At 38.5% G+C, this 12,546-nt stretch overlaps 1 protein-coding gene across 7 annotated transcripts in view; it reads right to left on the reverse strand.

Moving 5' to 3' along the window:
• Positions 1-12,546, reverse strand: part of ncor1 (nuclear receptor corepressor 1) — a 71,401-nt gene that overhangs the window by 48,025 nt on the left and 10,830 nt on the right. For all 7 annotated transcript variants that reach the window (XM_056746214.1, XM_056746219.1, XM_056746216.1 and 4 more), the window contains exons 3-10: positions 7,715-7,806; positions 7,241-7,442; positions 6,853-7,032; positions 6,147-6,260; positions 4,218-4,274; positions 4,079-4,131; positions 2,902-2,968; positions 703-875 (exon numbers count right to left, since the gene is read on the reverse strand). In XM_056746214.1, the coding sequence (XP_056602192.1) occupies positions 703-875; positions 2,902-2,968; positions 4,079-4,131; positions 4,218-4,274; positions 6,147-6,260; positions 6,853-7,032; positions 7,241-7,442; positions 7,715-7,806 (938 nt within the window). The remainder of the gene's footprint in view (positions 1-702; positions 876-2,901; positions 2,969-4,078; positions 4,132-4,217; positions 4,275-6,146; positions 6,261-6,852; positions 7,033-7,240; positions 7,443-7,714; positions 7,807-12,546) is intronic.

A 12,546-nucleotide genomic window follows, 5' to 3' on the forward strand; every position in this document is an offset into this window, starting at 1 on the left:
CTGTGGTCCCAAAAACAAAGAACACTTTTCTAGCTCTATTAATGGAATAACAATTGGACATACACCTCTACACAGTATGACAATCTGCAATAAACTACAACAGCAAAAACTTTTTGTTCTTTCGGCAAAAAAATGTATCTGTATTTTTGGGAGAATCAAGGTCAATGGTTAAAGGGATAATTCACCAAAAGATGAATATTCTGCCATCATTTGCTCACCCTGGAGTTGTTCCCAGAACATAAAATTGTAAAGAACCTTTCAAATATCTCGCTTTGTTTTCAGCAGAACAACGTAATTCAAACAGGTTTGGAACAACTTGAGGGTGAGTAAATGTAACAATGAAAATTGTAAAAAGCCCTATATAAACAAATTTGAGTTGAGTAAATGACAGAATTTTCGTTTTTTGGGGGAACGATCACTTTAATGTTCCTCTGTTTTGCCTTCGTAGTGAGAGGGAGAGAGATCCCTATTATTCAGGGAAGCCCAGCAACCTCTATACCAGGAACTTTTACAGCGTGACATCTGACCCAATAACCCATGGGATCCTCAATGCTGATTGGCCAACTGCTGAGTCAGACAGAACACTAGAAAGTGTTTACACAAGATGTTACATCACAACTGTGTCAGCGAATTGCAATATTGGTGAATGTGTGTGCCTGACAGAGCACTAGGTCATAAGGTTAACTCGATGGCCTGGCTGACCTCTGGAAGCGTTCCTGTTGCTCGCGCTGCTTGCGGATCTCTGGAAACTGCCTCTCGTAGTATTCACGTGTGCGGCTGTCTTTGGCTTTACGGCGAGGATTGTTCTCCATTCGCTCAACTTTTTTCTCCCACTCCGTCATCAGCTCATCATAACGTTGGCAAATGTTCTGCTCCTGAAAACAAATAAGCCAAGTTGACATTTTTGCTTTGAACAAAATTTGACAGTAACTCTGTCTCACTTTTGCATTTTTTTTTACTTCTAAGAACCAAGTTAGACTGTAAATTGATATGTAAATTTGGACCGCCAGATGGTGCACTTTTGAAACAACAAAGCCGAAGCTTAATGACGTCATGCAGGAGAGTGGGATGATGGGAGATGTCGATTTTACCATCCACGCGCGTATGGAGATCGCCCATCATGTTCATGGACGAGGTAACGAATTAATGTACTACATCTGATAACATTATTTTATGTCATTGTAATGAATTAGCTGCAAGAAACGTGGAATGCAATGAATGCTACGGTAACCAGTCACGGATATTTGACTTTGTCAAATGATTTGGTAGCGGAATGCGGCACAGTTTTACGTGTTTAAAACATACAGTTGTGGTTTAAAAAGGAAATTTGAACGAACCCACAGTATTTACAAATAATGTTACTGGCTGCATATTTTTGTGCAACACATACTTTATTTAATTATACTGCCATAGGCTTGTTCACCAGGCTTAATAAAAAGCGTTTTTGATTGCTTATATTACACGACTGCATACTGCGTCATCGAACAACACGCCATATAATTACAATAAATAACTTTAGCTACCCTAAACCTAACCTTACAATAATAAAAAAATGTTAATCAACTGTTTTCAACGTGACAAAAATTATGCTGTATTGAAGTGCGCATGCCCAGTGGAGGTAGCTGTATCCCTTCTAGTGAAAACCCGTCCCAGATGCTGTATAACCAGCACTTCCGCATTTGCGTGTTGCTGTAGTTTCCAAAACCAGAAACTGAGGACGCGGATATTAAGTCACTGATATGCGACAATTGCAAGGAGACATGGGACAAGCCATTAGTTAAAATATGAGTTTCTCTGGCTTTCGCTGTGCAAAAGGTTTTTGGATATTTCATAACCAAATAATTACATATTCTGTTTTTGGGAACAGTCTACCACGTATGTTACTAATATAGTAATTTATGTGGTAGTTATACATATAACCAAATTTTAAATGCGTTTAAATAATATTATATTAACTTTATATAACAAATTAGGGACGTCTCACTGTGTGATAACACCTCGGTATAAAGTCTGCGTTACAATATTTCTTGCTATATTTCCGAAGGCAAATGATGACTAACATAGAGTAATAAAAAATTGAATGTGTATTGGTTTAAATAATCTATTTTTTCCTTATTTATTTTTCCTGTTACAGATATACCTTACATATTAAAAAACATTAACACGAAAGCAAAGAGAGAGAGAGAGCGAGAGAGCAAAACAAAAAGAGAGAGAGAGAGAGAGAGAGAGAGAGAGAGAGAGCAAGCAAAGAGAGAGAGCAAAGAGAGAGAGCAAAGAAAGAGAGCAAAGAAAGAGAGAGAGAGAACAAAGAGATATAATAAGAAGAGCTTGCAATCTGTGCGGAGAGACAAGTGCGCTTGTGTTTGTGTGTCTGCACTACAGAACACTGAGAACAAAAGCGGCTTGTTTTTCCCTCTCTGAACAGTTAACCTTCCTCTTGGCTTTTGGTCCAAAAGGTCTGACCGACTCGGTCTATTAACAAGTAATTGCACTGAACTATACCTTCCTAAGAATCTATTTTAAAATGTAGTCAAAATGCTTCCGTATGGCTGGAAGTGTATATTTAGAATATCCTTTAAGGAAAACATCATCATTCATCATAGACGTGGGCTGGGGAAAACAAGGCAAGTGGGAAGAGGTCGGGAGACTTTTTCATTGTCACAGGTGATATAAAAGATGTTGCTTGACCTGGGGATGGTCTTAACCAGAGATGGGGGAAAAGTGCAGAGCAGTAAAAAGTCTTAGTTTTTCAGAATGCTCATTCAAAAAGAAGAAGAAATCAAAACAATTTTGTCTTAAATGATTTTCATTTGAATTAAATGTCTTGGCAACGTCAGTAAACTCTCTTTATGGAAGAACACTAACACTGTTATCTAATGTTACAGTCACAGTGACGCTTACCCTCTGTTTGCGAGCGTGGTTCCTCCTCTTGAAAAACAGAATCAGCTTCTTCCTCATCACTTGATTCCTGAAGCAATAAAAACCTTCATGTTTACATTCGGCCACACGAAACCAACTAACAATGCACAAAACCATGAATTGACATGCAATCTGCACATAAACAAATATGGCAGACAGCTTTTGGGTCTTCCCAACCCCACTAAGAAAACTTGAATCCATGTCAACCTTAAAAACAAACACCTAAAGACATGTACCTGTCTCTGTTGTCTTAGTGTCTCGCCTATAGACGCCTTTCCTGTTAGTAAACATTGTGACACGTTTTTCTGGGTGGATCCACCTTACTAATGCTGGGGAGCACGTTTGTTTGTTTGCCTCTAATCTCTAACATGAAATGTCACTCACTGTCTAGGAACGCAATTCAAAGATTCAAAGAGCTTCTAACCCTCATGTGTCTGCGTGCAGAACTGGTTGAATAAACAGGACACACAAAAGACAGTCAGACTGACCTTAACCTCCGTAACACACAGTTTCACTGTAACCTACCTAACACAGACAGGATTTCCTTTAGCGATAACCACAATCACACTTTCACCTACTTAAAACATTCCTTTCTGACACGTGCTGAATGCTGTTATACTTCTGTGTCAAACCCATTTGACTAACATGGTGGTTAACAGGGCTTTTGGCATTTATAGCTCTCTGTTTCACTGATCGCACAGCCAAAGATGTTCAAGATAAATGAATAATGTCCAATTAGCATTTTTATCATCTGGTGAAATATGGTTGGTATCTTTATAACACAATACAATCTGTGATACGTGCATCACAATTGAATACATTTTAGATTGAGACTGAAACTCTAACAAACTTAAAGACCAAACATGTTCACAAGAGAGAGTAAAACTACACATTTTCAAGAGAAAAGAAATGTGTAGGTTCAAGTTACGCTCTCTTTCTCCACAAAAACAGCTCTGATCTCTGAGAGGATCTCTGGTTACAAAGCAGAGCTATCACAGCTGCTGTGGTCTGCATGTATACGGCACATCTGAGGCCATGTATTAAACTGAAAAGTTCAAGTCAGTAGAATATATACGTGGACGACTTAAATAAAGGTTACCATGTGATTTAACTTACACTCAGCATTATTTCACTGGAGCTGAGAGAGACAGATACTCACGTTTTAATGTTGTCATGGTAGACTTTAGTATCAGATGGCTGGTTGTACAGAGGCTGCAAAGAAATGAATAAAGGGTGGCAAGATCAGCTAGATTACCACAGACACACAAAATTATCACATAACACAACTTTTTACTCACCAGTTCCACTTTAGGCCCCAGCCCTTCCAGTACCTTATGGGCTTCTTCTGCCTTTTTCTGTGACAGAGAACATTGGAGAGACAGATGTAAAATATGCACTTGTGGTTAAGCTACTCTGACTGCAGACACACTTAGCAAAATGAACAAACAGTGCTCTCATTTGTTGACGGCAACTTTGATAAGAGTATGTATGAGGTTATGTGTGTGTGTGTGGTGTCTCAATAGATCCTACAGAAATGGCTACAGCAAACTGATGATTTACCACTTGTTTGCTTAACATTTACTCCTCCAGAGTGAAAGGCAGTAAAAATAAACAACACAAAAATCACAATTTCCTGAGCATTCTTTCTGGGAAATGGCTCCATTGTACAACATACATAAAACAGCGATGCAAGTTAGGAGATTTATTGCATTTTGTTGGGGGCGTTAGGTGCTGTGCGATCGGTCTGGGGGCATCCATTCTGGCGCACTCTGACAAAAAAAAAAGACAATTGCGGTGTCTGAAACATCTCCCTCAGCACAAGCACAAGTACTCGTGCGTATGCGACCTGAAGATTAGGAACTTCCTCTAGTTGTTATTTTATGTGGAAAGACGAGTAGAATACGAGCCTGTTACCAGTGCAGGTTGTGTGTGATAGTCAAGTGCGTGCCAGTGCGAGGGTCACCAACGTGTCACTGTTTCCCGCTCCCATGGACGCGCACAATCCAGGTAGTTGACAAGTTCTCACACACACAACGTGAGCACATTACTACGAGTTGCTGTTTGCTGTTCAAGACCCCCTGAGCACGGACGATGAACAATTTCATAATTTAGACGCTTAAAACGAAAATTAACCACAGTGTAGTGCAGGAAACGTCATTTATCTACAATACTTCAGACAGCACTTGACTTCTCAAATCCGTTCACAGCAAGAACAAATGACTGGCGACTCTTTTATTTGAAGTCACTTTTCCAGGTGTTGTGTGAACATGAGGAAAAGTGTCCTTAAGCAATAAAATCATGGTAAAAGTGTAATAACACAAGACATTACATTTTGTAAACAGTTAAATATATACTTTTTGACAGGCAGAATTTCTCTTGGTTCAAATAAATTCAGATTACAGTCTCTTTATTTAGCACCAATCAATAACAAAGCTTCTCTGTAGCTTCGAACCAAATAAAAAAAAATTGCCGGACTGATATTAAAAGAGTTATTCAGAGAGATCAAGTGCAGAACCTGATTGATGAGAGTTATAAGAGCTCAAAAAGAAAAAAGTATTTACGAAGAGCTTTCATAAAAAGCAGTACAAAAGTAATCCGTGCGGCTCCTGGCGACATATTTATGAATTATGAAGCGAAATATTAAAAATATTAAAATATTAAATATCATCTGTAAACTACAGCTTCTGCGACTGAAACTTCAGACGAATATAAATCTCACCCAAGTGCCTTATGATGTTGCCTGTTTCTGTTTATTGAATGTTCAAAATATGGCACCCGAGGACTTACATTTTATAAATCACCAAAGACGCCCCCCACTCTTAAGAACTCTTATGGTCTATACGATTCACCAGAATGGCATATTTGGATTCAAAACGGCCAATTTAGCCGAAAAGCATACAAAGGTAAATTACAATCATACAAGATTCTTTTTAAGCCTCTTAGGTTTTTTTAAGTTAATGCATTTAAAGCCACTTGCTATTATAAGATTGCTTCCAGTTTTACTTTTAAATTAATGTAATTAATACTTCAATTTAATATTCAATTAGCGATTGAACATGTTCTATGAATCGCACACTGTGAATTTGCATAAAATCTGCAGTTTGATGAATCAGTGTGTAAAATTCTAACAGTAACATTCTGGAAAAAAAACAGGATTCCATGCACAAGCAGAGAGAATCAATGTATCTGTGCTCATGTAAATAAATGATCGGGTTAAGAAACTGTACCCTGTTCTCATCATAAATGATCTGGACGATGCTGCGATGTTTGTGTTCCACAGGGGGCGGCGTCACTGGCTTTTCTGGCTCTACTGGCTTTGCTGCTTCCTCCTCCAATTGTTGCTAAGAGACAACACATATAAAAATGCACTTTAAGCCTGAAACAAATCTGGATAGTGCATAATTGAAATAAAATAAGTTTTTTTTCTGAAAAACCTGCCCCAATCCCACACCAAAGTCTGATATTTTATAGTATCTGATACAAAGGAAAATGTACTTTTATTTCCACCTGACTTAAAGTATCTTTCATTGCTACCTAATTTAAGATGACTTTAATGCAATGTCTAATAATAGAGGTTTGTTCAAATTTCTAACCTCGAGTAGGAAAAATAATGATAGCAATGCTTGTATCTGTGGGTTCAATCCCAGGGGATTGCAAATACCCATGTTAAATGTATAGGATAAAGCAATGTAACTCGCTTTGGATAAAAGCGTCTGCTTAATGCCTAAATGTAAATGTAAATCTGTAACAGTGATTTTCATGATGCATTTCTTGAAGTATTTGTGATTAGCATCAAACAGAACAGGTATAGCTCATACAGGCAGGAGAACTGTGACAAGCTATCTCAGAGGAACAACATTTCCCACAAGGCTTGATGATAAAAAGCATTACGTGGAGGATTTTAAGCACATGCAAAGTGAGGCTACTACACACCTGTTTCTTTTTGAGTTTGAAAATCTGCTGCTCGACCTTTGCAATTTCACGGTCCACCCGGTCCATGCTCTGAATCAACTCCTCCTTGGAAAGTTTGGAAGGTGATGCATCTGCATCTTCAACCATCTGAGGAACACCACCTGGGGATGAGGCCTCCACCTTCACACTGAACTGAGTTTCCTGCACCAGAGGAAAAGAGATCAAAAAGGCAGAACACAACAGCAACAAACCAGATATTTCAAATCCAGTGAAAATGTACCATTCATAACACCCAACATTCTGCTTACAGTAATGTAGCGACATGTAAAAATTCTTTGCAATTCTTTATTTCTAATATAAAACCGGTTTATTGTAAAGGTTAATGCAATTAGCTGTGCCTGTATTTCACCTTCTTAACATCTCCAGTATTCCTGATGCTGTCCAGTATGGTATGTGGAGAGGTTAGAGCACTGTTGGTGGACAGACCTCGTGGAAAGTGTGATTCTGTTACGTTCTCCATGCGAGTACGTTTCGCCTCCAGTGTCTCCTGCTCCTGCTGAGAAGGGGTGGCATGAAACTGTTGCTCATAGCCATGCCTTCTCTCCGGGGGTCTGCAAGAGATGACAGAGAAGCTTAAAAATATTTTGTAGCCACACTATTTCTGAATACAGAATATAATATGGACTTGATTTTATTGTGAGAGTGTGAATCATTGACACACTATGACACAAAGGACCACTGCTTTTTCCAACCCGTAAGGCCTTGGTTATGTAAGAAGAACAATTTATTTTAAAAGATAAAAGGTTAAAATAAGAAATAGGATCTAATTGTATTGTGGAAAATAAAGAGGCATATTGTTTCGCGTAATGCCGGGATGCGTCACCTTTCTGTCCCGGGATGGAATTCTGATAGCAGTGAAGGTCTGCGACGCTGCAGGTCCAGCAGGGGTGTACGGTAATCTGGAACGGCGAACTCCTAAACACACACAGACATGGAGATCAGATAGGAAGCACTGGTCAAAACAAAAACACAAGGGCCTGACAGATGAGGGCTGAGAAGCTTTAAAGACATGTGGGCAAAAAGACAGCATGTATGTACATGAGGGAGAAAGAGATCAGACAAAAAGTTTGCGACATTCAGAGCAATTAAAAATAATATGCACGTAGAGTGATGGACGACATTGGATTTTTGCCTGTATTCGATATGCCGATAATTTCCACCTGAATTAAGCCGATAGCCGATGCCGATATATGCAGTATATCCACCAGGGCGTTTTTACGTAGCTAAAAGCGCCAGGTGGTGGACAGTGTGTTTTCCACCAGGGTGCTCTGGTTGCAAATTTAAGATGCATCGGAAAAAAATAAGCACCAGCACTGAGCCAGTGGAAAAAAAACAAGGGGGCATAGCCCGGTCACTTCAGTGACCGTTTACTGCCAATAATCCCTATGCACGTATTATCTCCACACCCACTGAAAAGTGTAAAACTGCTGCTATATTGTAGTAAAACAGAGACAGTTAAATTTGTTTAATACTAGTGCAAACACTTTACCATCACCCATTATTCACTTCATCAGGAAACCACAGACATGTCCATGTGCAACATTTCTAGACCACTCTCTGACTAAAGTTTTAGTTCAACCAAAAAATGACAAAGCTGTCATTTACTCGCCATCTTATCATTTCAAACTAGTGATGTACAATATAAAATTTTGCCCGATATGCCAATATTTCATTTCATTTATAAGTCATTTTATCCGATACCGATATACTATAAGTCTAGAAGTCTTTTTTTGATGATGATGGAACAAAAGGTACGTCTCTTAATGTTTGTATATCGTGGCGTTTCCAAAAGCTTCAAAACCACTTATTCCCCAAATTGGTTGTCTGTAATAAAGCAATAATGTATTTATTTAATGACATGTCCCCATAAAATTTTACCTTATGAAAATATCTGCAAAACGTTTGTTATATTTCACAATTTTACATAATTACAAAAGTTCGTAAAGGGAGTTTTACTGTTTGATGGCAATAAAACAGCACATAGTAATAATGTCTAAAGAAAAACCCAACATACCCAGTGTTTTCGATACAGACTTATTGAGAATCATTACGAAATGCGTTTTGTTCCCGCAAGACATAATTGATTCCTATTCAGAAGGATACTTGGTAATATTGGCATTTTGGCATAATTTTGTGTCGATATGTCTGATTCAGTATTTTGTGCATTGTCTGATGCAGCATCCTGGCCGCACACGTATCTTAAACAGCAGGTGAGAACCGAATCAAATCCAGTTTTGCATCCTCTTGGAAATATTTAAATAGGCAAGTCTTGAAAACGTACAAATTATAATTTTCCATGAGGATACAGCACTGGCCCGATCAGTTAAGTGACAGTTCTCTCAACTGGCCCGAGGATCTACCATGTTGGCCCCAAGACAATCCATTATAAATGCATGATCTGATTTGCATTGCTCGACCAAATTTTTATATTACTGCTTCTAGAGCACATATTTCATATTTTATAGAATTGTGTTCGGATATCAATGCGTTTGTGATGTTTATAACAGTCATTGACCAAAAACACTTGTTGAGAAACAAAAATACGTTGGGCTCTTAATGGTAGCACAAAATGTCAGAACACCGGCTTAACCTAAAACCTTGTGTGTTTTGAACACAACTATGAGGGGGTTTCCCGGACAGGAATTATCTTAAACCAGGACTAGGGCGAAATTAAATTAGGAAAAAACAAACATGCCTTACTAAAAACATTCCTTGTGTGCATTTTGAGACAAAAAAAGGAAATTACGTATTTTAGGATTTGTCCGTGCAAGTTGTTTTCCGTTTGGACAGCTCTTGCATTTATTTAATCTAGGACTAGTCTAATCCCTGTATGGGAAACTGCCCCTTGTGTTTATATGACAGTTCAGACTCAATAAGACACGAAAATGAACTTTAGCACTCATGTGCTATGTGACAGCTGGTCTCTTTGCGAGTGCACGCTCATGTCATAATGCCTACACATAATCAACACGTCTTTTTTATCCACAAATCATATCGCCGTAATTTTTCATATCGGCCCGATGCAGCAATTTAATATATACGCCAATATTGCCCAATAATATATACGTGCCGATAATATCGTGCATCCCTATTTTTAAAACTTTGACTTTCTTTCTTCTGCAGAACACAAAAGATAATTTGAAGAAAATTGGTAACTGCACTATGTCGGTACTCAGTCACTTCTCTTCAAGTCAATAGCGCCGTTGTTCGGTTACCAACATTTCCAAAATATATTTTGTGTTCGGCAGAATGACGATGACAGAATTATATTTTTTTGACAAATTATCCCTTGAAGTTTTAATCTGAGGATTGTTTTAAAAAATGTGCGTTGCTATTACATGAATTAAGTTAATCATAAGTGATTCAATCAAGCTGTTTTAACATGTAAATCATTTAGTTTCCTTAATCCAGTCATATTCTCTTTACATGAAAATTCATGATTCTTTAAAAGAAAAACTTGCTTCATGCCACCCTGTGACTCCGCCTTTTACTTTAACCACTCCTCACAACCCTGCTGGCCCGATGTGGACCAAGGTATTTAGTGGGGAAAAAACCCTGGCCGAGGAACGATCAAGCCTCAAAAGTGACAGTGGAAAACGAGACTGCCCTGGCACACATTAGCACGCTCGTTTTTTGCCTGACAGTGGAAACAGGTGATCCAGAACAAGTCACAATCTAAACCTAAGTAATACGTAGTGGGTCAGTATGTGTAACGGTAAAAATGTAAACAATACATTGTGATTCTAGGAGTACACACAACAGTAGCTCTACATATTGGGGATGGGCATTTAAAGCAAAAATAATATTCGAAGATCGATGAGAACTAATCGAAAATTATTCGAAAATCGCACCCCTCCCCCACATGGACGCATTTACAGTATTACACACATAAACGGAGAGAGAGAGACCATTTACGCTTTAAATCCGTGATGACACACTGCTTTATTTATTATGGAATAGGCGATCTTACATCAAGCCATACATTAAGATAACGTGCTGAAACATTAATATATTAACAACCGAATGACGGCACTTATTAACAGTACGTCAATCAGCATCAACCGCTCATAATGCTAGGACATTTCCTTGTTAAATATTAGCATGCACATTCATACCAACTAAAAAACAGTGTGATTGATCAAGGAAAATATAATAAAGGCATAAAGATTTTAGACCAGACTTAAAACGCGTTAAAACATATTAACCGATGACGGCATTTATTAACAGTCCGGAACGATTTCATGAATTAATAGCTCAAAAGGCTTCCATTTCAATTGTCATGAAAAAGTTTCTCCAGTCTGGCGATGATCGTTTTTCTAGACAGAACAGTAAACTCGGGCTGTACAAACTCCGTAAGATTTTTAAAACCCTCTCCTACGACAAAGTCGACCGGAAGCACATCCTTAGCGCTCATCTTAGTAATTAGAGCCTTTATTTGCTCCGCCCGTCTGGCATCCAAATTGGTTTGTCCGACCATAACCCTAGCAACTGATTGCTGACCTGTGGATGGACCTGCTGGGTGCTTCGCCCTCAAATGATTGTGCATCGTAGTTGTTGATCCATGATTAGCCAGTTTTGCATTGTAGAGTTTGCACTGCACTTTATTCTCATTCATTTTCTTAAAGGACGCCCACACAGAACTCATTTTTGACACTGCCTCAATTTATTGTATCCGTTATGCCACGCGGGTCTACAGTGTGTGTAACTTCGTTAACAATTGTTGTCAGAAAATGTTGTCCTCTACTGTCTCTTGACTGACAGCCTTTAGGTTTAAGGTGCGTCGTTATTGGCAGAGCTACCCTTTGGTTACATTAACACGTTACGCGTGAAAACACAGTAATTTATTTTAAGATCACACACACTATTCGAAATTCTATAATTAAAAAACTAATTGAATATTCGAAATTCATGACTCATCCTTACTACATATAGTCTAAATACAGTAAATAGCAACTGATCGACTTTCATAAACAATTGGTATCCATAGAATCTCACATGTTACATTGTGACCATACTAATCACAGTTGTGTTGAGTTGGCTGCTGTACAGGAAGATTATTGCAAGATCTGCTTATATGAGGTCATAAACCTGTAATTTACAGACATCACATTTCCAGCAGATTCACACTTCATACGACCATCTGTGCTCAAGTCAAAACTGATAAAAATTACAGAACAAACACAGCCATGTTCGTGTCCGCAAACATGAAACGTGCAAATAATTAGTTATGCGGGGGAAAAAAACGTGCATGAGAGAGAGATAGACAGCTGGAGTCTGTTTATTTCTGCTTCTCTAGCTCTGAGGAATCAACTACAGCGATAACCAAAATGATTTATAACGCTGAGGCCCTGCCTTTTCTAGTCTCCTTTTATCTAAGACAAGAGGGAAACTGGGCAAGGGAAAAAAGGAGAAAACAAGCCTAAAGGGGCGTTCACACAAAGCATATTGCACCGACAAGAAACCGAAGTAATTCAGTTCCAATGGAAGATTGCGTGCGATACAGCTTTGCAAGTGCATTAGACAGAGCGGCTTGTTTGTGTACAGTGTGTTTGTCCTTCTGCTTGTTTGTGTGTGACATTAATCTATGGCGCACCACTAATGTACTCAGTTTTAGTCTATTTTGCAATTGAAACTTGTTTCCCGGCTGCATTTAGT

The sequence above is a fragment of the Triplophysa dalaica genome, chromosome 4 (assembly GCF_015846415.1).
Source record: "Triplophysa dalaica isolate WHDGS20190420 chromosome 4, ASM1584641v1, whole genome shotgun sequence".
Taxonomy (NCBI): domain Eukaryota; kingdom Metazoa; phylum Chordata; class Actinopteri; order Cypriniformes; family Nemacheilidae; genus Triplophysa; species Triplophysa dalaica.